A 23,954-nucleotide genomic window follows, 5' to 3' on the forward strand; every position below is an offset into this window, starting at 1 on the left:
TATGCCCCCTCATCCACTGCCCATCCCCAATGAATTATTATTATTATTATTATTATTATTATTATTATTATTATTATTATTATTATTTGTTTGTCTGTACCCTACCCATCTGACTGGGTTGCCCCAAATGTAGCTGCTGGAAGCAGTTTGCCTACTCCTGATTTACACCTGTGCCTCTGGTGCTGTGATCCTTTCTATTCCTGGAGCAATTTTCCCTTCTGCATTTGCCAAACCCACTGAGCCCACCTTTTAGAGCTCTCTTCCATTCTCACCTTTTCAGGAAGGTCTTTCTTGGACAATATCAACACACATACACCACACCTCCATGCTCTACTTCCACATTTAGTGCAGCCTATCATACTTGGGCTGTATATTCAAAAATCACACAACATGTAATACTTTGTCCTTCTCACTTCTTTAAGCAACTCTTAAAATTATGCTTGTTAAGAGTGGCTGAAGGGTGACTTAATTCCCTCAGTGTGAGTTGTAGGTAGAGTGGGGATTCAAATTTATTACAACTGTGGCCATGACATCCACAACACACCTTTAAAGCACATTCTTCCCCAAGGAATCCTGGGAACTGTACTTACCCTGTACAGAGCTATTACTACTACTACTACTACTACTAATTAAATTTGTATACCATCCACTACCCTTAATAAATAATAGTTCCCACGATTATTTGGGGAAAGCCATGTGTTTTAAATGTATGGTGTGGGTGTGGGTGTGGCTTTGGAAACTGGCAGGTGGCAATTACTCCTGATTAATTGACCAAGAGTAAAGTTATGGTCTTGTGCGCATAATTCAACTGTAAACATTTTGCGTAGAGACAGTGTCACAGCTGGGTTCTGTGTAGCACTTTCTGGAAAGTTTAGTGTACTGTACTTTGTGCACTGAACAAAAAGTATGTAACAGTAATATAGAGGAACTTTACAAGTATTTTTCCAGCCCTGGTCACTAGGTGTCCTGAGTCCTTTTGAGCCTTAACTTAAGGTACTCCCTCCATTTGCTCTACAGTAACCAGCCTTTTGCACGTAGTTTCCAACCTTTCAATTGATCCAGCATACTTATACAAACATAGTATTTATACTGGATTTAAACATACAAGAAGTGTGCATGCACACGAAGCTCATACCAATGACAAACTTAGTTGGTCTCTAAGGTGCTACTGGAAGGAATTTTTTATTTATTTTGTTTCGACTACCATAGAACAACATGGCTACCTACCTGCAATTTAAACATAGAGTAATAGGTACCTATATCACAAAACCATACCTTTCTTTGAGTCACTGCCAACTGGTCTCTCGCCTTCCTTATTCTCCTGATTGGCTCGGTCCTTCTGCTTCTTCTTACTGGTTGCATCTTCCACACCCCGTGCTGCTCTTCTCTGGCCAGGGATGCTGGCACTGTTGGACATTTTCAGCCGTTTGGATGAGACAAACGGCCCGCCGGGGTCGGTGACAGAGTCTGGGTCAGGGGTGCGACGTTTTCTTCCCGAGCCAGCTATCTTGGCGATTCTTTGTGGTCAATCTCTCTGGCAAGGAACAAATGCCTGGGGGGGGGGGACATATGGAAGAACACAATGGGTAAGGGTGGTAGAAGAGGAACGGCAAATACCTGTGCTGTCAGAAGCCTTACTGAAGTGCTGTGTATATTTATATGTGTACACACACACATGCACGCACACAGACACACACACGTAAGACAGGGAAAGCCAGCACAAATGTCTTTGCTTTGAAAAATGAATACAGTACTACTGATCGGAATGGGAAGCACTGCCCATTCAAGGCACGGTCTTATCTACACGCATTTTGAAATGAGGATTTTATTTTACATTGCATGACCACAGTCAAAATGTACCAGGCAATATTTCCGTAAGACAAAAAGTCATCCTGGTGAGGATCTAGTTCTGCCAGAACAAATGGGTGGCTCAGTAGTCTGTCAAAGGCAGAGTGCTGTTATCTGATCCCTTTCCATTACTGGGTGCAATAGAAACAGCTGAGCACAGGACTGTTGATTTCCATGTGGGTTGTTGCTGCTTCAGAAACTATTATGATTCTCTGAATGGGCACAAAAGCTAGTAAAAATTTCCTTTAAGTTATGGAGTTCCTGGGGCTTCCCAAAATCTACCAACGCCCCTCCATTTGCTTGTCCATTTGAGTGCCTTGCATCTAAGAGGCCGGTTACAACTTAAATATTCATCACATCGTTACAGCAAAAGCAGCTCTCTGAAGAGGTAATCAGAGACACCCCTGCTTGTTACTGCCAGCCAGGGTGAGCAATACAGGCTCGCCACTGCACTCCACACAGCTACTGGCCAATTCCCTTTACCTGCTAGCCTGCCTGCCACTATCAGGTTAGCCAGCTCAGAGACCTAAGCTGTCAAATACCAGTTTCACTCTCCAGCACCTGCCATGAACAAACAGGAAAAGGTTAGGCTGTCAGAAGGAAGCCAAAATTGAATGCTTTACTTTTTCAGATTCACCACCTGTCAATTCAGTTATAGAGAGCCTTAACATGGTATTCCCCACTTATTGCCTCCTGGGCACTGTACAGTGAAGGTGAAGCCTAGGAACTCTTACTTGGAAATACCACCTAGGTTCAAGAAGTTAAATTTTAAGGATAACCACCTGCACAAAGGCCAGATTACGTATGTACCTCAAGAGAAGCATGACCTGAGCATCAAATATGAAACAGATCAGACAGGACTTTCCTTGCAAGAAGCACACAAATTCACACCCAGGAAACAACATTTTTGAAGATGCAACCAGGCAATTACTTCAAATACCCTGGAGCACAAAGGGACAACAAATAGTCCACAACTGGCAGCCTTCATACGCAACACCAGGTCCCCTGATTCTCCAGTGAGCTCACTGAGCCACTACTTTGCCCTTCTGTCACCAGTATAATCGTGCTATATTTTGTTGCTCCTGGTGAGCTTAGTACTCCCCACCATTCACGGGCCCCAGCAAATTGGATTACACTCTGAATGTGAAGTATTACTAGGAAACATAGCAGTCAGGACTGAGGTACGCAGTAACAGTGACAGTCCCAAGTGGCAGACCTTAGAGAACATGGACACCTCCAGATTTAGGGGGCCCTGGGCAAAGTGGTCCTCTGGTGGCACTCCTCCTCCATGGATGGGTCTGCTTGATTTACAACTGAGTTGCTGGATCTAGACACCATTTTGATTTCCTATAACATCCCCAATTCTGATCAGTGTAAGAAATTAGAATAGCCTAGACCCAGCTGCCCAGATAAGCCATCTCTCTCTCTGTGTGTGTGTGTGTTTTTAAAGGAGGCCCCAGGGCACACATCAATGTACCGTATGCCTGGAAAATGGCCCAAGACGCCAGGTGAAAACTGCCACACAACTTAGATGGAAAACTCCTACAGTACTCCAAAACTTTCCTACCAATGACAAAAGACCCTGCCATACTCAAAGAGTTTGCCTTTCCATGTGTTTTCTGACAGACAGTATACTACTGCCCATGGTTAACCTTATATAAACTTTATATAAAAATATAGACTCATAGAAATGCTTGAGAATTTCAAAGGGCTTTTCCTCACCAAGAATTCTACGCTATCAACTCCTAGCCCAATTTAATCCTCCCAATAGCCAAGTATGAACAAGACAGAACACTCCATGAGTCAGAGCTCCCTTCCCATTACAGTGGTACCTCGGGTTACAGATGCTTTAGGTTACAGACGCTTCAGGTTACAGACTCCACTAACCCAGAAATAGTACCTCGGGTTAAGAACAGAAATCACGTGGCGGCGGTGAAGCGACAGGCCCCATTAGCTAAAGTGGTACCTCAGGTTAAGAACAGTTTCAGGTTAAGAACGGACCTCCAAAACGAATTAAGTTCTTAACCCGAGGTACCACTGTAAACTTAAAGACACCCAAACCACTCCCAGCCAGGAGTCCATGACTCAGGTGTAAGCCTGAAATAAAATCATAGCCTCTAAGGCAGGCACCCCCAAACTGCGGCCCTCCAGATGTTTTGGCCTACAACTCCCATGATCCCTAGCTAACAGGACCAGTGGTCAGGGATGATGGGAATTGTAATCCAAAACATCTGGAGGGCCGAAGTTTGGGGATGCCTGCTCTAAGGCAATAGCTATGATGAAGAAGAATAGGAGAAGTGTGAAAAGCTCCCCAAGTTTGAGCAACAAAGCGCACTTATATGCCACAGCTGGGAACATCCCTTCCTGAAAACACACTGCACAGGGCTGCATCATTACAGAAGGAACCAAGAACTAGCATCTGGCTCTTAAATGTGAATGCTGATCTGTTCTGAGTGTAAGGAACAACAACTGCTTTGAAATGGGTGGAGAGGGAAGAAGGCCTGGAGTTTCATCCAGGATTTATCTCTTCTACTGGGAGAGCCAGTCATCAGTAGGCACAGTACATTCTAACCTGTAGAAGCTACTCCCATGGGATCCAGTTGTTACAAAGTCAGTGCAGCTGGATCCTGGTTAGACCAGTGGTTCCCAAACTCTCCCCCCTCCCCCAAAGAGACTATTTAAAAATTGCTGAGATTCCTGGCAGACCACTGTTAAAAGTCCAAATTGTCAGCCATCACTACATCTTGTGGTGGCAAATTCCAGTGTTAACTATGCACTGTGAATAATACTTCCTTCTCAGAAACATCCAGCTTCTGGAATACACTAGAACATAACCAATAAACTCCCATTTCATCTTAAAAAAAACCCTCTTCCACACCCACTTCCCTCTCCACATAAAATCATGTTTACATACAGTAATATGAAAATCTTTTGCAGTTAAGCCTGCCACAAAGCAGGACTGTCCCATAGATCCAGACCACAGTGTGCCTAGGCTGTGAACAAAGCTCAGCTACTGAGTCTTTCAAAAGCAAATTTTATTACAGTAGGAACAAACAGCACTATTCACAGTTACAGGTGACACACACACACACACAACAGAAACAAATTTGGAAAGCAGCAAAGAAGGAACTGCAGAAGAACAAGCCTTCTTAACTGAGCCCATCCCCAAAGCAGTAGAACAAAATTTAGAGCCTTCATAAAGGTATCCCATGCTGCCTAAAACCAAGGATAGTCATATATGTTGATTTTGTATTCTTTCCATTCCTAATGTTTCTAACCTTAAATTCATTTATCCACATTGCCTTATCCATTTGCTAATTTTTTTTATCTAAAAAAAATCTTCATGAAAATTCATCAGCTTTTTGGTTCAAATTTCTCATTTGTTTGCAATTTTGCTCATATCAGTGGCAGATAAAACATTTTTATAGCCCATGGAAAAAAGGATTTCTCAAGGCCCATGTTGACCCATAGAAGGCTAGATTCAGGTAGGTAGCCATCTTGGTCTGATGCAGAAGGCTAGATTGCTTTACAGATTTGAGGTATTTTTATTCTAGTCTTCCGCCAAAAAGGCTCTCGGAGTACTTTAGAAATATCAGTGAGAAGACGGCTCCTGCTCTCAGGCTCACAATCTAGTAGATGTAAAGTGTTTTAAGCACCCAGAAAATATATTAAACACCTGTTAATTGCTACTACATGGTTAACTTTGGCACCAATAAACCTTGTATTTATGATGGTACACCCCCCCCAAAAAAAACCTGAAATGTACTCCTAAAATAACTATCTTTTTTGAGCCCCTCAGCTGAGGTTGAGGTCTCATCTAAGTTGTTGTGGCACAGTTGGTTGCTATAACATTGCCTCTGGGCATCTGGTTGGCTGCGAGAGCTGTTCATCTCATGACACCAGCAACAAAGCAGCTACGCTATTTTCACTGCACTGACCTAACCAAGCCACTTTCTTTCCCACACTTTCGGACCTCTCCCTACTTCTCGCCAGTTGGCATGAACCACATGCCGCAATAATCTCCACCGCCTGCTTCTAGGAGTCTTTATTTGGAAAGAAGAGCAAAGGCAACTCCTTGGGTTTTGCAGCACGCAACACCCACCCCCCCATCCCGGCAACGCCTCCCGAGCTGATTTCAGAGAGTCAGCCCATGGCCTAGAAAGCCATATCCTTCAGCCCCACAATACACGCCTTATTTCCACGTGTATGAAAGTCTCCGGAGTGTGTGCGTGTGTGCGACTTGCACACTTGGGGACCCTGCTGAATACAGGTGCCTCCGCCCACCTGCTTTTTGGCACCTGACAGCTTCCTACACGACAGGAAACAGGGGCTGCCACAAGCTCTCAGTCTCTGAGGTTACACACACACAGCACCTGCAGCAGCATGCAACGCACGGAAACAAGGCTGCATGCAGCCCGAAGCAGCGCCAGGCCCAAGACCACGGGCCCTTTTGGCAGCCACTTCTTCGGTCCCTGTTGTAGGGGAAAGACCATGAAGGCCAAAAGGGGACCCATCTGCACAGTGACAGCTCCTGGATCCCACCCCCAGCCGAAAAGGGTCACACCTGAGGGAAGCCAAAGGGGGGGGTTCTCCCCGCGACCAAGAGATGGGACACGACCCGGTCCCTCAAGACACTTATAAATCACCCCCCCTACACACACACAAAAAAATACACGGATACACCCCCTCCCTCCTCAGTGACCCCCCCGCACCTCGACGGAGGCCCCTCCCCCTCCCTCAGTGCTTACCACTCCGCCCCCCCCGCCGCCGCCGCTCACCCTCCCGCTGACGGGCCCCGCCCTTGCGCACCTTCGCCCGCCGCCGCGGCTTCGCCTTCTCCGCCCCAACAGTCACTCGCCGGCCCCCTCCCCCACCCCGCCCGCAGCACGCACGCGCGCGCACACACACGAGGGCCGCGGCAGCGACTCTCTCCCACCCCCGCGGTTTGTTTTGTTTCGAGCCGAAGTTCCGAGCTGCGTGGGGGTGGGGGTGGGAAGGGGAGAACTCAGGAGGAGCCAGGCCCGAGCTCTCGTGACGTACTTCCGGAAAGCCGGCGTCGCTCAGGGCCACGTGACGACGACGACGAGGAGGCGGCGCGCGGGGTGGGGAGGGAGGGAGGCGTGGGGAGAGCGAGCCGATAAATAAATAAATAAGTGGGGCGGTGTCACGTGGCGAGGGGGAACGTTCTCTCCGCGCACGCGCGCTCTGGTGGGTGGGGGCGCGGAGGAATCTGCCCCGGTTCGCGTGGCGTCACTGGACGAGCCCATGGCAACAGGGCTATAAGTAGACCGGGTAGGAACGCCGGGCCGTCATGTGCTGCTGGGCGAGCTCTGGGGTGGCCAGTCTGAGGGTGAAGCGTGGGCATATGCAACAAACTCCGTTGTTTCCGAAGCTGCAGTCGTGTTTCACGTCAAATTTAATACTTCACCCCCTTGCTTTCTAATTTCAGCGCTTTGTAAGGGTTTTGTTTTTCTTCCTGTCTTAAGACGACTTTTCCTCAGTTGGCTTAGTAAAGTGGGAATGCTGACATAAAAGCAAGACTTCGCTGCTTCCCCCCCACCCCCATTCTTTTGGTCGGATTTTTTTTCGTCCGGACGCAGTCAGAGGAACAGACCCGGAACCGATTTTTTGCATCCTGCCAGTGTTGATATTTGGGGCCATAACTCCCCTTTTTTGTCTAATGACTGGGGGGACGGGGACATTTACAGGTTTGCTAGTACCGGTATGTCCCCAAACGGTGCAAAATGGAAAAAAAGATATTGCTTGTGAATAAAACAGATCCCAAGGTTTTGCCCCATCTACTGTACTGACTGGGTTAGGGTTAGCTTGCCTTTGATGTACTAAGTATTGAAACACAGTTTGCATATTTTGCTTGCTAACAGACACTGAATAATAAACAGTCGGATCTGTCTAGTAATGCTTCTCACCACCCCGCTGCTTTGCCTATTAGGACTAATATGGTTCCTTGCAGATAAAAGCACCCCAGTTTTATTCTATGCACAGAAGACGGTGTGGAAATGCATGTGTATTTACAGTAATATATTTTCAGATAATGTCTGTGCTTTCATCATGAACAAAATTTATTTATGTGACAACATTACTTACAAACAGCATTAACAAATGCAATCCGTGCAAAAACATTCTCAAGAGACTTGCAGATCATATTTTGATGTTGTCGGCAAGCTTAATTTCTAACAAAATAAGGCTAGGTAGAAAAATGGATGAAAATGTATTATTATTATTATTACAGTGGTACCTCGGGTTACAGACGCTTCAGGTTACAGACTCCGCTAACCCAGAAATAGTACCTCAGGTTAAGAACTTTACCTCAGGATGAGAACAGAAATCGCGCGATGGCGGCAGTGGGAGCCCCCATTAGCTAAAGTGGTACCTCAGGTTAAGAACAGTTTCAGGTTAAGAACAGACCTCCGGAGCGAATTAAGTTCTTAACACAAGGTACCACTGTATTATTATTATTATTATTATTATTATTATTATTATTATTATTATTATTATAGCATCTGTATGGTATGACAATGTTTAATATTAAGAGGGTCATATTATTGTAAGTCTCAGAGCTATAAAACAATGAGAAAAAGCTTATTTAAATCAAGGCAACTGTTTTAACACTGACTCAGACCACAAACTACATTGTCTACAGCAGGCATCCCCAAACTTCGGCCCTCCAGATGTTTTGGACTACAATTCCCATCTTCCCCGACCACTGGTCCTGTTAGCTAGGGATCATGGGAGTTGTAGGCTAAAACATCTGGAGGGCCGCAGTTTGGGGATGCCTGGTCTACAGTAACTCTCCAGGAGTTTTCAGACAGGAGTTCCCCCCAACCTTACTTGGAGACAGGGTGGCCTGATGCAAAAGAGGACAGAGCCCCCCCACACACCTTTAATAGTAGTGTAGATGAAAGCATTTTAGTAGATGTAGTTTGCATGAAAAGCTACATCTGGTAAAATTCCCTCTGCATTAAAGGTGCAGGGACTTTGCCCTCTTTTGGATTTGGCTACCCTACCTGGGTATAGAGCTAGGGCCTGCTAACCTACCTACCTACCTACCATGTACTTTACCTCTGTTCCTGGATGACAAGGTTTTACATGTTAACAGTGATAAGCAGCTTTATTTCCACTTGAGGATAAAGTCTATAAGCAGGCCTCTCTTGTCTCTAGCAAATGCCAGTTCGCAGTCCTTCCCTTGATAAAAGGCAGGATGTTTTTGTGCATGGGAGGATAATATGGAGGGCTGGTTGGTTAGCAGTGAGGGTGGGGTGTGTGAACCCCATTACAAGATAGCGCTGAACTTGGGTGTCATGTGGACCCAACTCATAAGGGGTCAGGGAAGCTTTGTATCTGGAAAGTAGTTTGTTGTTTGAATTCACCCTCATTGCATCTCTTGCACCCAATTACTAAGCAATACAGTAGTTGCATATTGATAGGAAGCTGTAGTACTGTACGCACTTTGGATAATTATTATTTCCCCTATATTTCAGGCTGTTCCTATTTGCTTGAAATAAAAACAAACTTCCGCTGAAGTAATAAACATAACCTGTAAGCCTATTGAGCATATGTACCGTTTTAGACTGTACTAGTTTTTGCATATTTTTTTCTGTACAGGAAACTTGCAACTTGCACACATTTAACCTGCACGCATTCAGCTTTATGTACTTGGCTAATAATACTAATACTAATACTTATAATAATAATAGGTGGTGAAGGGGATGGGTGTCCATGAAAACAGACTATGGCAATCCCACCTGCAATTGAATCTAGTGTGTTTTGACTATATGTGATTTTGGCTTTATGCATTATCCCTGGAATGTAACCCGGGGATAAGTTGAGAGTCACCTGTAGTTGTCACTAATAATATTGTTTTCCTATGTAGTTTGCATCATGTAATAATAATAATAATAATAATAATAATAATAATAATATATTATTATTATTATTATTATTATTTATTTATACCCCGCACATCTGGCTGGGTTTCCCCAGCCACTCTGGGCAGCTTCCAACAGAAAAATAAAATAAAACAATTGATTAAACATTAAAAGCCTCCCTAAACAGGGCTGCCTTCAAATTGTTATAGATACTCGTGGATTTATACCTCATCTACCTTGTGTGAAGTTAAATGGGTACATACATATTCAGTATTGCTGAAAGGCCAATTTGTCGGTGGTGGTCAGAAACATGACCTAAAGAGAGAGGTGGCCAATTATGATATAGTACCAGACAGCAGGTGAGAGGAAGGAAATGTTGGTATGTAATACACAGCAGATGGACTAAAGTTTTGGGCTTCATAAATGGTTTTATCTCTAAGCAATATTGGAAAAACAAGTTCCCCCTCACATACAAACATTTTGCACATTTTGCCCCCTCACATACAAACATTTACTCTTACTGCCCCATTTTGTTTCCACCAATTATTTCATTATATGTGGAATTCTTCCAGACACTGTGAACTTTCTTGGTTCCAAACAAGGCATAGTCTGTAGTACATATTAAATTGGCAGGGTGCAAAAACTGATTCTAGGCCTGTGTGCTCACTGCATCCTGTTCAGAAAAGAAAAGGGGGAAAGTTTAGGAAAATGTTCAGAGAACGTCTTGTCTAAGGTTAATTGTGTTACTGGCTGCCTAAATAAACTTGAGAAAAATTAGTACTCAGTAAAATGAAAACCACTTTCTGTACACATTTTCCTGTTTACCTAATAACTTGCGTGGAAAAAAGGCCCTACTTTTATAAATCACCATGCTTGTGGGATCAACAGATTAGCCGATGGTGGTTATAGACAACTAGTCCATGTTTAGCAATCTTTCATCTGCTTTTATCACAACAGCCTCTACATTCTTAAGACAGTGGCAAAATAGCTAGGATGCTGACACCTAGAAGGGTACCATAGCAACCATGGTGCTGCCATGGCAACCAAATAGATGCCAGTCACTGACAGTCCTGGTATTATGTGCCATTAGCACTATGGCAACGGGATTGAAATGAGCTGGTACTGTACCATTAGCACCAATGCCCTGTCAACCATGAAGAAACCTGATAAGTGAGAGACTGAAATACTCCCCAAAATGCCATGGGAGACTTTGAGACTGTTTTACCTCGAATATTAGAGGCCCAGGGATAGTCAACATGGTGTTCTCCAGATATTGAACTACATCACCCATCATTATCCCTGACTATCAGCCATGCTGGTTTGGGGCTAATTACTACCCTCATAAGCACTATTTTTTTATTAACTGGTGATAACCTTGCTCGACACCACAGCAACATTACTGACAGTCTGCCAACGTCTACTAGTCATATATCCTATTAGTGACTGACAGCATTCCTATTCTTTTTAAATTGTTAAATTGTGTTGCTTTGAGCGAGGCACAACATTGCCACTAAATTGGTTCACATCCAAATGGACCCAGTGCCTACAAAGGGAAAGAGGAATTGACAGACAGCCGCATTCTCTGTGACTACTCTGCTGCTTTTTCTGTTGGGCTGGACAACTGATGTTCTGTGGCTCCTAATCTGTATGGGTGTTCAATATTTTTCTTATTCTGTACCATGTCATTTGACCCGTGTTAAGTCAGCCGCTCAAAAGATTCCTAGTTTCTCCTTAGCATGATATGAAGAGGTGTGACGAACAACAACTTCAAATTTAAATACAGTACATGAGCACCAGAACTTTTGCGTAAGACATACTATGCCTTTGTACAACCGGTAGCAGCCGAATCACGCCTATAACGCCAGCATGGGATGGTAATGGTTGGCAATGTCTTGCAGTACCACTTCCTTTTTTCCAAAGGAGGCATTGTTGCTTTTTGCAAAGCCCCAATGTACACATGAAGCTCCTGTTTAGGCAGGCTTCTCCATGCCCTTCAATGGGAGCGTCAATGAAATGAACACATGGAATCTATTACGAAATTACAGTTGAAGTATTATGAACACCATCACTCAAAACACCATTTTGGCTGGCCACATATCCCAAGGGTGTTGCAGTAGTGGATTTTGTGCATCTGCAGGGTATTGAATTGGGTTACCTTTGAGGTTCTCTCCACCTCATATGATTCTGTGTATTTTTTATTTTTTATATTGGTAAACAGACATTTTTAGTGAGTGTTGGTGATAACTGCAGCAAAGTTCTAGTGTGTATGTGTGACCTGTAGCCCTCCAGATGCGAATGAACTACAACCCACAGTCAATGGGTTAGGAGTCCAAAACACATCTACGAGCCACCCATTCCTCACCCATTCTAATGGCTCAAATGTCATGGATTAATGTATCACCATCATTTTATTATTTATACCCCACCCATCTGGCTGTGTTTCCTCAGCCGCTGTGGGTGCCTTACATTGCACACGTCAAGGCAGAAGAGGTATCTGAGAGCAATTCATCTTGGGTAACAAATAAAGACATTTCAGCCACCACAGAGCAAATCTATTTTAACACAAAATTGCAGTACAGGACAGACCTGCCCTATTAGCCTTGCACAAGATTATTCTAGTAGGGCAGCACTGGTGTTGGCCGCACTGCGTGCTGCCACAGGTACACATACTCATGGTGCAGAGTTGCCCCAGAGGCAATGCTAAATTCAATGCAGTTACATTAGCTGCCCCCAGCCTCTAGATTGTGGGCTACAATTCCCATCATTCCTGGCCTTTGGCAATGTTGGCAGGGAATGCCAGGAACTGTAGTCCAAGACGTCTGGAGAACCCCGGAAAAACTCAAGTTACACTGCTCCATTATTATCCTCAGATGCATCCAGCCTAGAAAAAGATTGCCTCATTTGTATGGTGAAGCTCTAAAAACTCTTAATATGGTGCTTTTTAACTTGTTAAAACCATTATATATATGAGTGGTTTATTATGGTTGTTTTTCACCTAGACTGGAGATAATTACAGAATGTAACACTAAAAACTTTTATGTTTGTGCTAAATCATTGCATGAGCTTCACAAAAGAATTAGAGGGTGTCTTTTTGGGGGGGGGAGTGTGACACTGTAAGCATTATGAAAAGTAGTATTTTCAGTGCAATGTGCAACCAATGCATTGTGGTGATACCAAAGGCACCCGCTGTTCTATGAGTTCTTTTGCACGATGAACATGAGATACCGCAACTTCTTTTAAACCAGTGCAATAAACACTACTCATGTTTAGAGAAAGGGGGAGGATCCATGGTCATGGAAACATAAACATGAGAGTATACAGTTGTCTCCCTATTACCCCATACCGTTATGTTTCCAAAATGCAAACTTTCCCGTCTCCATCAATGGTTGTGACGGCCACAATCTGGGCGGCTTAGAAAGGGCACCCAGCTGTTGTTGGACTACAATTCCCATCACCCTTAGCTAGCAAGGGCAATGGTCAAGGATGATTGGAATTGTAGTTCAACAACTGGGGGCCCAAGTTTGAGGAAGACTGCTATATACCAATAGCTTGGGGACAAACAATGGTAGTGGACTTCATGGCTTTCTTGTGGGCTTCCAAGAAACTAGTACAATTCAGGAAGCCTCTTAGATTCTTGCGGTTTCTGTTGCTGTCTTGATGCTTTTTCTGTCTCTGTGCTCCACCTCTTTTCTACTTATCTGACCTCACGTCTACCTGTGTTCATTCAGTAGCCACATCAAACATCACTGATGACCACATCTGGAATCCAAGGCCTAGAGCAGGGATGAGGAACCTGTTGGATTCCAATTCCAACCACATACTGTAACACGGGTGAAAGACCTACATTGGCTCCCGGTACGTTTCCGAGCACAATTCAAAGTGTTGGTGCTGACCTTTAAAGCCCTAAATGGCCTCGGCCCAGTATACCTGAAGGAGCATCTCCACCCCCATCGTTCAACCTGGACACTGAGGTCTAGCTTCGAGGGCCTTCTGGAGGTTCCCTCACTGTGAGAAGCGAGGTTACAGGGAACCAGGCAGAGGGCCTCCTCGGTTGTGGCGCCCGCCCTGTGTAACGCCCTCCCATCAGATGTCAAGGAAATAAGCAACTATCTGACTTTTAGAAGACATCTGAAGGCAGCCTTGTTTAGGGAAGTTTTTAAGGACTGGTGTTTTATTGTGTTTTAATACAGTGGTACCTTGGTTTACAACCATAATCCGTTCCAGAGGTCCGGTTGTAAACCAAAACAGGTTGTAACCCAAGGCGCGCTTTCGCCAATGGGGCCTCCCCCTCAAAATTGGTTGTAATCCAAAAAAAGAGAGGGTTGTAATCCAAAAAAAAAAAAAGGGACACGCACTTCTGGGTTTGACGTGGTTGTAATCCAAAACGGCTGATGTTTTATTGTATTTTTAATATTTTGTTGGAAGCCCCCCAAAGTGGCTGGGGAAACCCAGCCAGACTGGCAGGGTATAAATAACATATTATTATTATTATTACTGCTCAAGGATGATAGGAACTGTAGTCTGATAAGGTTCTCCATCCCTGCTATATACATTCCACGCCATGCTAAATCAGTTTCACCAGGGCCCAGCTCCAGTTCAAAACAGAAGTGTGGACACACTCTGGGGTGAGTTTTGAAAGGCAAGCCAGGATTTGAGCAGAGAAAGAAATAAGACAGCACGGCACAGAGAGCAAAAGCCTTTGAGCCTTTATTCACACACAGGTATAAGCCGCCTTGGTTGGGGCAGATCACACACAGGCATGGCAATGCAGCTGCCTCACCTGACCTTCCTTTTAGGCAACCCCTCCTCTGTCCTGTTATTGCTCTGAGCAAGAGACCAGCAGAAAATCAGAACAGGAACATTCCGCTATGGCATCTTAAGTGCTTCCTTACATGCTGGACGTTGGCAGGGAAGGGCTTTTCCTAAAGAAGCCTTGATGCACACAGTGGTGTGCGTCCACAAAGGCTGGTGTGAGAGTCAAGCAATGGTGGCAAGGGACAGCCATAGGAAGCGGTGCTCCGGGCACTAAGCTAGATCTAGGCAGGGGTAGCCATGACTTATTCAAACACATGACTGGGAGCAGTGAATAGGACTTACAAAATGGGAGTGGGTAAGGGAGGGAGAGAGAGAGAGGAAAAAAACCCACATCACATCACTGGCAGGTGTTGTAGATTTGGATCTGCTGATTGATGTCCCCCAAGATGACCCTCATCTTGGCCTCAAGCCCGTCCAGTTGGGCCGCTTTATCTTGCAGCAGCCTCTCATTTTCTTCATACGTTTCTTCCAGCGCTGAATGGGGACAGGGAGGAGGAGAATTGCAGCAACAAAAAGGAGAAAAGGTTACAGGTAGGTAGCCGTGTTGGTCTGGATCGAAGTAAAATAAAAAAATTCCTTCAGTAGCACCTTAAAGACCAACTAAGTTTTTATTTTGGTATGAGCTTTCGTGTGCATGCACACTTCTTCAGATCTGAAGAAGTGTGCATGCACACGAAAGCTCATACCAAAATAAAAACTTAGTTGGTCTTTAAGGTGCTACTGAAGGAATTTTTTTATTTAAAAAGGAGAAAAGTTAAGGAAAAGATGGGCTGCTAAAACCGTCCCCTCCCTGAATCCTGCCGCTCCAGATCCACAGAACAGATTTGGCAGGGCAGGGTAGAGAAAGTTCTGTTGTGCAAGTGGAAGCCCTTTATGCAGAGAGGGCGACGTAATGAGTAGAGGCATGTAGACACAGTAGAGGCATGTGCCCCTTTGGGCAAGAGGATTCCCCGCCACCCTCCATCAAGAATGTTTGTGTTAGCCTCCCCACTGGAAACTCAGTGCCCAGAGAGCCATGGAGAAGGTGGATTAAGGAGTGTGTGTGCTGGGTAGCAAGGCTTGGCTGCAGTGATCTATAGATCCCGGGCAAGCTGCCTAGCTTTGCCAGAGGGTGGCATTTGCCAAGAAGGTAGCATGAGCAAGGGCAGGGCATCTCCTGCTGTTTTAGATAGAGAAAAGCAACAATTCAAGTCCCCTCGCAGTGCTGAGATTCCCACGATGCTAAATCCTGCACAAGATGCTTGTGGAGATTGCCCACAGCTCTGCCTTCCCCTTCCTAATATCTTACTTCTATGGGAAGGGCCCCACTTCCCGCAAGAGTCTAGACCAGGCACCCCCAAACTGCGGCCCTCCAGATGTTTTGGCCTACAACTCCCATGATCCCTAGCTAACAGGACCAGTGGTCGGGGAAGATGGGAATTGTAGTCCAAAACATCTGGAGGGACGAAGTTTGGGGACCCCTGGTCTAGACTCCCATTCTTCCTCAGTAGTCCCCTCTGCTTTCCCATATCTCATAGAATCATAGAGTTGGAAGAGACCACAAGGGCCATCCAATCCAACCCCCCCTGCCAAGCAGGAAACACCATCAAAGCATTCTTGACATATGCCCGTCAAGCCTCTGCTTAAAGACCTCCAAAGAAGGAGACTCCACCACACTCCTTGGCAGCAAATTGCACTGCCGAACAGCTCTTACTGTCAGGAAGTTCTTCCTAATGTTTAGGTGGAATCTTCTTTCTTGTAGTTTGAATCCATTGCTCCGTGTCCACTTCTCTGGAGCAGCAGAAAACAACCTTTCACCCTCCTCTATATGGCATCCTTTAATATATTTGAACATGGCTATCATATCACCCCTTAATCTTCTCTTCTCCAGGCTAAACATACCCAGCTCCCTAAGCCGTTCCTCATAAGGCATCGTTTCCAGGCCTTTGACCATTTTGGTTGCCCTCCTCTGGACACGTTCCAGCTTGACAGTATCCTTCTTGAACTGTGGTGCCCAGAACTGGACACAGTACTCCAGGTGAGGTCTGACCAGAGCAGAATACAGTGGTACTATTACTTCCCTAGATCTAGATGCTATACTCCTATTGATGCAGCCCAGAATTGCATTGGCTTTTTTAGCTGCTGCATCACTCTGTTGACTCATGTCAAGTTTGTGGTCTACCAAGACTCCTAGGTCCTTTTCACATGTACTGCTCTCAAGCCAGGTGTCTCCGATCCTCTCTCCTGCAACATCCGGGGCTTTCTGCGTTCTGCCTGTTTGCAAGTTTTCTACCCCAGCATGTCATGTGTCACAAAATGAGATCTTTGTGGGATTTATCAGCTGTCTAAACGGAAATGGCTCTTTAGGGTTCTATCCTCCACAACGCAACAAGAGAGATGGAAATGGAAACACGTGGGCAGCCTGGTGAAATTCCACTTGTACTGTGGAATTCTCTGTATATTAGGCAGGCAGCTTCAGTGTTTTGTTTTCAGATTCCAGTTTAGAACATTTTTATTTACATAAACTTGCCCTGCCACATGACTCGGTTTTATGTTATTCCGAGCTTTGTCTTTTTAGGTTTTTAATTTTGATTTTATGCACACTGCTTTGAGAAGATCTCTCCGCCCCCTTCTTGGTTTAGCAGTATGGAAATTTATGCATACATAAAATAAGTAATTAAGCAAACTGAAGACACCGAAGGGCAGGGCAGGGCTTCCCACAATCAAAGAGCAGTTTCGGCATCTCATGTAGCTCCCTGTCCTGCCTACTCTCAAAATTTATGGTCTTCCTTTCCTTGGTTCCATCACCTCAATCTATTTGTGTGTGATGGTGACAGAGAGAATCTTTCGAAATCTGGATTTTGGAAGCGGTGTACAAACCAAATGCAACAAGTTCACGTGGCCTCAGTCCAGTACAGTCATACCTCAGGTTAAGTACACTTCAGGTTGAGTACTTTCAATTTAAGTATTCCGCGGACCCGTCTGGAACGGATTAATCCACTTTCCATTACTTTCAATGGGAAAGTTCGCTTCAGGTTAAGTATGCTTCAGGTTAAGTGCGGACTTCCAGAACTAATTAAGTACTTAACCTGAGGTTCCATTGTATACCTGAAGGAGCGTCTCCACCCCCACCGTTCAGCCCGGACACGGAGTTCCAGCTGCGAGGGCCTTCTGGCAGTTCCCTCCCTGCGAAAAGCCAAGTTACAGGGAACCAGGCAGAGGGCCTTCTCGGTAGTGATGCCCGCCCTGTGGAACACCCTCCCATCAGATGTCAAGGAAATAAACAACTATGTGACTTTTAGAAGACACCTGAAAGCAGCCCTGTTTAGGGAAGCTTTTAATGTTTCATGTTTTGTCACTTTATGATGATGATGATGATGATGATGGGAGCTGCCCAGAGTGGCTGGGGTATAAATAATAATAATAATAATAATAATAATAATAATAATAATAATAATTATGTACAGTTTACTGAGAGTCCAGAAGGCACAGAATTGTGTGAAACCTAGTTTTTTTTTTGGGGGGGGGAGAAATGTCACACACCACCCCAGAGAATATATTTCCCCCCTTCTCCTGGTAACTTACCACTCAGCCGCTGCAGCTTGTCATGAGCATCGCGCAGCAGGCCCTTGGCCTCATCCCGCAGGCGCTCTGCTTTCTGCCGGGCCCGGACCACGTGCTGCGCCTTGCGTTCCACTAGGTCCTTCATGGTGCGGTACTGGTCACCCAGTGTCCCGTCCAGCAACTGAGACGCAGCAGGAAACAAGGTGCAAGCGGTGAGCAGAGTTATGCTTCCCACCATCCTTGGAGCGTTGCAAGGAAGATGGCCGGAAGAAAAGGCAGGAAATGGGCCTCCTCTGGAATGACTTTAGTGCAGGGGTGTGGGGGGGGGGGAACGTGTGGCCCTCCAGAGGTTGTCAGACTACAACCTCCCACCCACCCCTGACCATTGGTCATGCTCACTGGGGCTAATAAGGTACTGGAGTCCAAACAATATCTGAACAGGGTGATCCCTGACTTAGTGGATGACTTTAGTTCATGCCAATCTTGCTGAGCCCAGTTTTCATTCATTCATTCATTCATTCATTCAATTGCAACATCAATGTGTATTAGTACTTTACAGCAGTGGTCCTCAACCTTGGGCTTCCAGATGTTTTGAGACTACAATTCCCATCATCCCTGACCACTGATCCTGCTAGCTAGGGATCATGGGAGTTGTAGGCCAAAAACATCTGGAGGCCCAAGGTTGAGGACCACTGCTTTACAGGGTGCAAGGGGACAAGAATCCTAAAATCTTGTAAATGAGGCCAGGAAGGAATGCCATCCTAGATGAGAGCAGACAATGAAGGCAGAGTTGTTGCTTTTCGCTATCTCCCGAGGGTGGTGCCCTCTGACCACTGTAAGAAACAGGGTGCCAAGCTCTCCCCCTCCCAACTCTTCTAATTTCTGGAATCATCATCAGCTATTTCTTCTCAAGGTCCCATGCCTCTGCTTGTGGCACATTATAGGGCTAGGCTGCATGGATGGATCCAAAATAGGAATTGAGGGATGGTCAGCCCTAGTTCTTGGACTTTGGGGTTGGCCTTTTAAATGCCTCCCAACTTCCTGACTCCAAAGGAAAGCACAGAGAGGTGAAACTGGCAGGGCCTGGTGGCTGAAGGAAGGCAGGAGGCTATCAGCCTGGCTCTGTCGGCCAGAGGCTTCAGTGGGTACCTAGCCACATAGCCTTGGGAGGCAATAAATGTTGTACTAAGGTGATCATTCCATCAGGGCAAGCATTTCAGCTTGTCAGATGGAAAGACACACCCCTACCTTTGCCCCGCATGCTGTTCCAGGGGTTCTCCGAGCACCCGGGCCCCCAAGCCAATTAGAGGAGTGGGGTGGGGAGTTAGAACCTTGTTGCTGATGGGACTGGTGAGTTGATCCCACTGTTTATTTTCTCTTCTTTTATAAAATAAATAATAATTTAATTGGTATCTTAACAATCAAAATAAACAAACTGCCAATATACCAAAAGATAGAAGGGAGAGACATTAGCAAAATCTCCTCTGATGCTTTTCTGACAGGTAAGGATTATTTTCCACCTGTTTTATGTAACGTGTCTCGAAAAGTGGGCTGAAGCCTCTTGGCCACGGTGGTTGGCAGAGCATTTGGGTGAAGGAGCATCTCTGACGCCATCTTCATTTGTTTTTTTGCCTGATTGCCTCCAAACAGTCAATTTCACCCTTTGAATAATTTCGCAGGAATCACAAACACCCAGAGAAACTGACAGCCAGTCACCATCACTCAGCTTTAACTACCCTCCTAATAACCCTGTTAGGTGAAGCGGGGAGAAGATATTCCAGGGGTGAAGATGAGCTCATTGGAGGAAGCACATTTCAATTGCGTGCTGCAGCTCAGTATTACAGCAACGGGAGTTTGTTGGCGCACCTGGTAGTTTCTAATAACCTATAAGACATTAGGACGAAACTGGCAAGACTGAATTCCTGGAGCCAAACGAAGGAAAAAGCAAATGGAGTGGGCAGCAGCGTCCCCAAAATTATACGGCGAAGAGGATACACGAAGTACCAGCTAAAGAATGTGAAGCATTTCCAAGTACCAGTTTGCACCAGAAATACTTGTTTTGCATTATTCACTGCAAGCTGCCTAGAGCTTGTATGACGAAACATGGTAGGAAACCTTCCAAAATAGAAATAAAATGAAACTCGAACTTATACTGCTGCGTGGGCAGCCACCCATTCGCACCCTGTGTGTACACAATGCAGCAAGGATGCTTCCTTCGCCTGTCCTCTCAATCCTAACCCAAGAGACAGCTACTTATCTGTCTTTGCCAGACTCCTGGACCTTCTCAAGCCCAGCCTCACATACCTGTTCGGCTTCGCCAGCTCGGTCCCTGGCAGCACTGGCTGTCTCCTCAGCTCGCGAGGCAGCCAGGCTGTTGTTGGCCCGTTTCATTTTGAGCGCATCCACCTGCTTGTCGAGGTGACCCACACGCTCCATGGCTTCAGCCAGCTGACCTTCGGCGCTTGCGGTCTGCTGCTGGATCTGAAGGGAGAAGGGAGGCAAGATGGGAAGCTGGAGAATAACCAGGAAGGTCTGCTGCTTCTCACCGTTGTGGGAGGGTCTCCCCCATCCTACACAAGAGCCCTGACCTCACTGAGGAGATGTTACGACTCGGGGGATTTAGACATAGCCGCCAAGTCTCCCGTATTCCCCGGGAAACCCCTGTTTTTCCAGCTGTTCCCAGCCGAAAAAAACGGATTTTTTTTGTTTTTTCCTGGTTTATTTTGGCGCGGCAGCCATTTTGGAACTGGGCGGAGCATGCTCAGAAGCGACTTTTGATGCTGCTTTGACCAGTTCCAAAATGGCTGCAGCGCGACTTCTGGTGCGGCGGCCATTTTGGAACAGGGCAGAGCAGCATCAAAAGTCGCTTCTGAGCATGCTCCGCCCAGTTCCAAAATGGCAGCAGCGCTACTTCCGGTCCAGTCCCTTATTTCTCAGGCCGGAACTTGGCAGGCATGGGATTTAGAGGGCATCTTGGACCAGCCTCTGGTGCCCTTCCATCTTTGGAAGTTCTGCAGCCAGAGGTGCCCTCAGTGCCAACGGCTCAATGGCATTACCATTTTGAGGCATGGAGGGCTCCAGCTCGCAGACCGTAACAGAACCGTGGCCTCCCCTGTTTCAACAGAATCCACAACTCATTAAATTGACACCTCCCCTTTAAAAGCAAAGGCTCCATTCCTCGGGGGTAGGGCTGACTGCTCCAAGGATGCTGTAGGCCAGGCATCCCCAAACTTGGCCCTCCAGATGTTTTGGGACTACAACTCCCATCATCCCCGACCACTGATCCTGTTAGCTAGGAATGATGGGAGTTGTAGTCCCAAAACAGCTGGAGGGCCGAGTTTGGGGATGCCTGCTGTAGGCCTAATTAAGGCTGAGGGCTCGCCCACATCTCCATTTGCCCCACTGCTTCCCCCCAGGGAAACCCAATTGTTAGCATTGGATTGGAACAAACAACTGGGGTTTTTTTGTTTTGTTTTCTTGCGGATTGCTGTTTGTTCAGATTTAGCACTAAAGAGCAGGTTTTCTGGGAGGGAAGCAGTGGGGCAAAGGCAAAACTGCTTGGTTCCATGCCTAGAAAAAGTGGGCCAAGTGGAAAAAGCACTCGGACCCGTGGTTTCTAGACAAGTGGAAGTGTAGACAAGCACTCAGCCTTGTTGCTTCTTGGAGCTCTCCAGGGTGCTAGTCACCTTGCTTCTTTGGACTTGGATCTTCAGAAAGCTTTCAGCAAAGTACCTCACCAAAGACTCCTGAGTAAGCGTGGCAGTCAAGGAATAAGAGGAGAGGTCCTCTTGTGGATCAGGAATTGGTGAAGTTGCAGGAAGCCAAGAGCAAGAACGAAAGGGCAGTTCTCCGAATGGAGAGAAGTAGGAAGTAAGTCACGATTGGGACCTGTGCTTTTCAACTTGGCTCATAAACAATCCAGAATGAGGGGTGAGCAGTGAGATAGCAGAGCTTGATGCTAAATTGTCGAGGGCATAAGGGCAGCTGATTATGTTCCAAGTCCTTCTCAATGTTCGATTATGATGCACTTTCAGGGGAGGGCTGCGCACAGCGGCGGGGCTTACCCTATTAACGACATTCTCGGTGTTGTAGATGTCGCTGGCCGCGTTGCGGATGGCTTTCTCGGCGGCGCTTTGAGCCCGTTTGGCGTCGTCCAGAGCCTTCTTCACTGCTTCGGCTGCAGTCTTTACGCTCTCTGCTCGAGCGCTGGAGACGGGAAAAACGTGCAGCAAGTGTGAGCACAAGCGCTATGTGCACTAGTGTCCCCACTGCTGCTGCGATGGCCGGGATGACAAATCCATGGCCATTTGTCAGGTGGGATCTCTGTGTACAGGTGTCGTTTACTTCCCCCCCCTCCTCCGAGATCCGTGCCAAGCCCTCTCTCTGGGTGAAACAGAGCCCTGAAAACGAATCTGGCTGACTTATCTGCTCCCTGAATGTTTTCGTGCTGACCATTTGTGTTCCCCGCTGCTCAGTTTTTATTTTTTGAAAATATATATATTTGATTTCACAAGTGTAGAATTATGACATTGCCAAATACAGATCCATATTTAGAGATTTCTCCAAATCTCTAGACTTCCCCCCTCCCCCCCGTCCATGGGTCCTATTATCAACCTTTTCAAATGCATATTATTTCACCATCCAAGTTTTATGTCTCTCCATTTTCTCCATAGTAATTTCTGCACTACAAGTGTTATGACAATCCTGCTAATGTTTTCACCTGCTTACCGTGGTCTCTCAAGGTAAGTTGTAATTTCCCCCCGTTCTTTATTGAAAGTTTTGGTCTTCTTGGTTCCTGAGCTTTCTGGTCCTGTTTTGCCATTTCGACCTGCTGTTTGGTTTTTAGCTCTGCATAGTTAATTTGTTTTGTACTAAGCCGCTTTTGAATGGCTAATTGTATAGCTGCCTCCATGTTTCCCCACATCAGTGAAAGTTTGGCCCTCTTTGCATCTAAACCACTCCTGTATTTGAGCCTAGATGGCAAACTAGCCCAAACAGTGACTGCCCCACCCTTGTACAGTGGTACCTCGGGTTACAGGTGCTTCAGGTTACAGACACTTCAAGTTACAGGACTCCACTAACCCAGAAATAGTACCTTGGATTAAGAACATTGCTTTAGGATGAGAACAGAAATCGCACGGCGGCAGCAGGAGGCCCCATTAGCTTAACCTCAGGTTAAGAACAGTTTCAGGTTAAGAACGGACCTCCGGAACGAATTAAGTTCTTAACCCGAGGTATCACTGTACTCTGTTCGGTTGCTGAAACGCAGCCACACGAAAGCCTAGTAGAAGGCCCTCCCATCCTTACCTTCCAAGTCCCGGACTGCAGAATCCGGGACCGGCAGCCGCGTGACACCGGAAGTTGCATCACCGTAACTTCCGGTGTCGTTTTGCCCTTCTATGGGCACCAAAAATGGCCGCCGCCGGCTTCAAAAGTCGCTTCTACGCATGTCATGAAGTGCGTCGATGCAACTTCCGGTGTCGCTCTGCCCATCTATGGGCACCAAAAATGGCCGCCGCCAACACCGGAAGTCGCGTCTATGCACTTCTGGACATGCATAGATGCGAATTTTGAAGCCGGCTGCGGCCATTTTTGGTGCCCATAGAAGGGCAAATCAGAAAGAAAAAAATGGCCGCCGGCAGGAGAAAATAATGGAGAAAAACGGGAGATGAAGTGATACGAGGGACCACCGGGAAAAGGTAAGTAAAAAACGGGGGTTTCCCGGGGAAAACGGGGTACTCCCATCACCAGTACAATCATGTTTCTAGCAGTATCTGGTATGCACAATGCTTCACAATTCTCCTCATTTAACTTGGCAATACACCCAACAAAGGAGGTTCTTTTCTCTCAGCCTAAGGCCCA

At 46.2% G+C, this 23,954-nt stretch overlaps 2 protein-coding genes across 20 annotated transcripts in view; both read right to left on the reverse strand.

The window, feature by feature from the left end:
* Positions 1-6,894, reverse strand: part of USP19 (ubiquitin specific peptidase 19) — a 41,248-nt gene extending 34,354 nt beyond the window's left edge. For 14 of the 19 annotated variants that reach the window (XM_060271266.2, XM_088662613.1, XM_088662611.1 and 11 more), the window contains exons 1-2: positions 6,658-6,883; positions 1,276-1,552 (exon numbers count right to left, since the gene is read on the reverse strand). In XM_060271266.2, the coding sequence (XP_060127249.2) occupies positions 1,276-1,417 (142 nt within the window). In that variant the 5' untranslated portion in view covers positions 1,418-1,552; positions 6,658-6,883. Of the gene's footprint in view, positions 1-1,275; positions 1,553-6,626 lie in introns of all 19 variants that reach the window. The other 5 variants (XM_060271265.2, XM_088662615.1, XM_088662612.1 and 2 more) reach the window with 5 other exon arrangements.
* A 7,523-nt stretch (positions 6,895-14,417) lies between these two features.
* Positions 14,418-23,954, reverse strand: part of LAMB2 (laminin subunit beta 2) — a 55,810-nt gene continuing 46,273 nt past the window's right edge. Inside the window, exons 30-33 of the mRNA XM_035106866.3 lie at positions 22,157-22,298; positions 20,397-20,573; positions 18,114-18,273; positions 14,418-15,023 (exon numbers count right to left, since the gene is read on the reverse strand). Coding sequence (XP_034962757.1) covers positions 14,887-15,023; positions 18,114-18,273; positions 20,397-20,573; positions 22,157-22,298 — 616 coding nt within the window. The 3' untranslated portion in view covers positions 14,418-14,886. The remainder of the gene's footprint in view (positions 15,024-18,113; positions 18,274-20,396; positions 20,574-22,156; positions 22,299-23,954) is intronic.

Source organism: Zootoca vivipara, chromosome 2 (genome assembly GCF_965207765.1).
Source record: "Zootoca vivipara chromosome 2, rZooViv2.hap1.1, whole genome shotgun sequence".
In the NCBI taxonomy this organism is placed as follows: domain Eukaryota; kingdom Metazoa; phylum Chordata; class Lepidosauria; order Squamata; family Lacertidae; genus Zootoca; species Zootoca vivipara.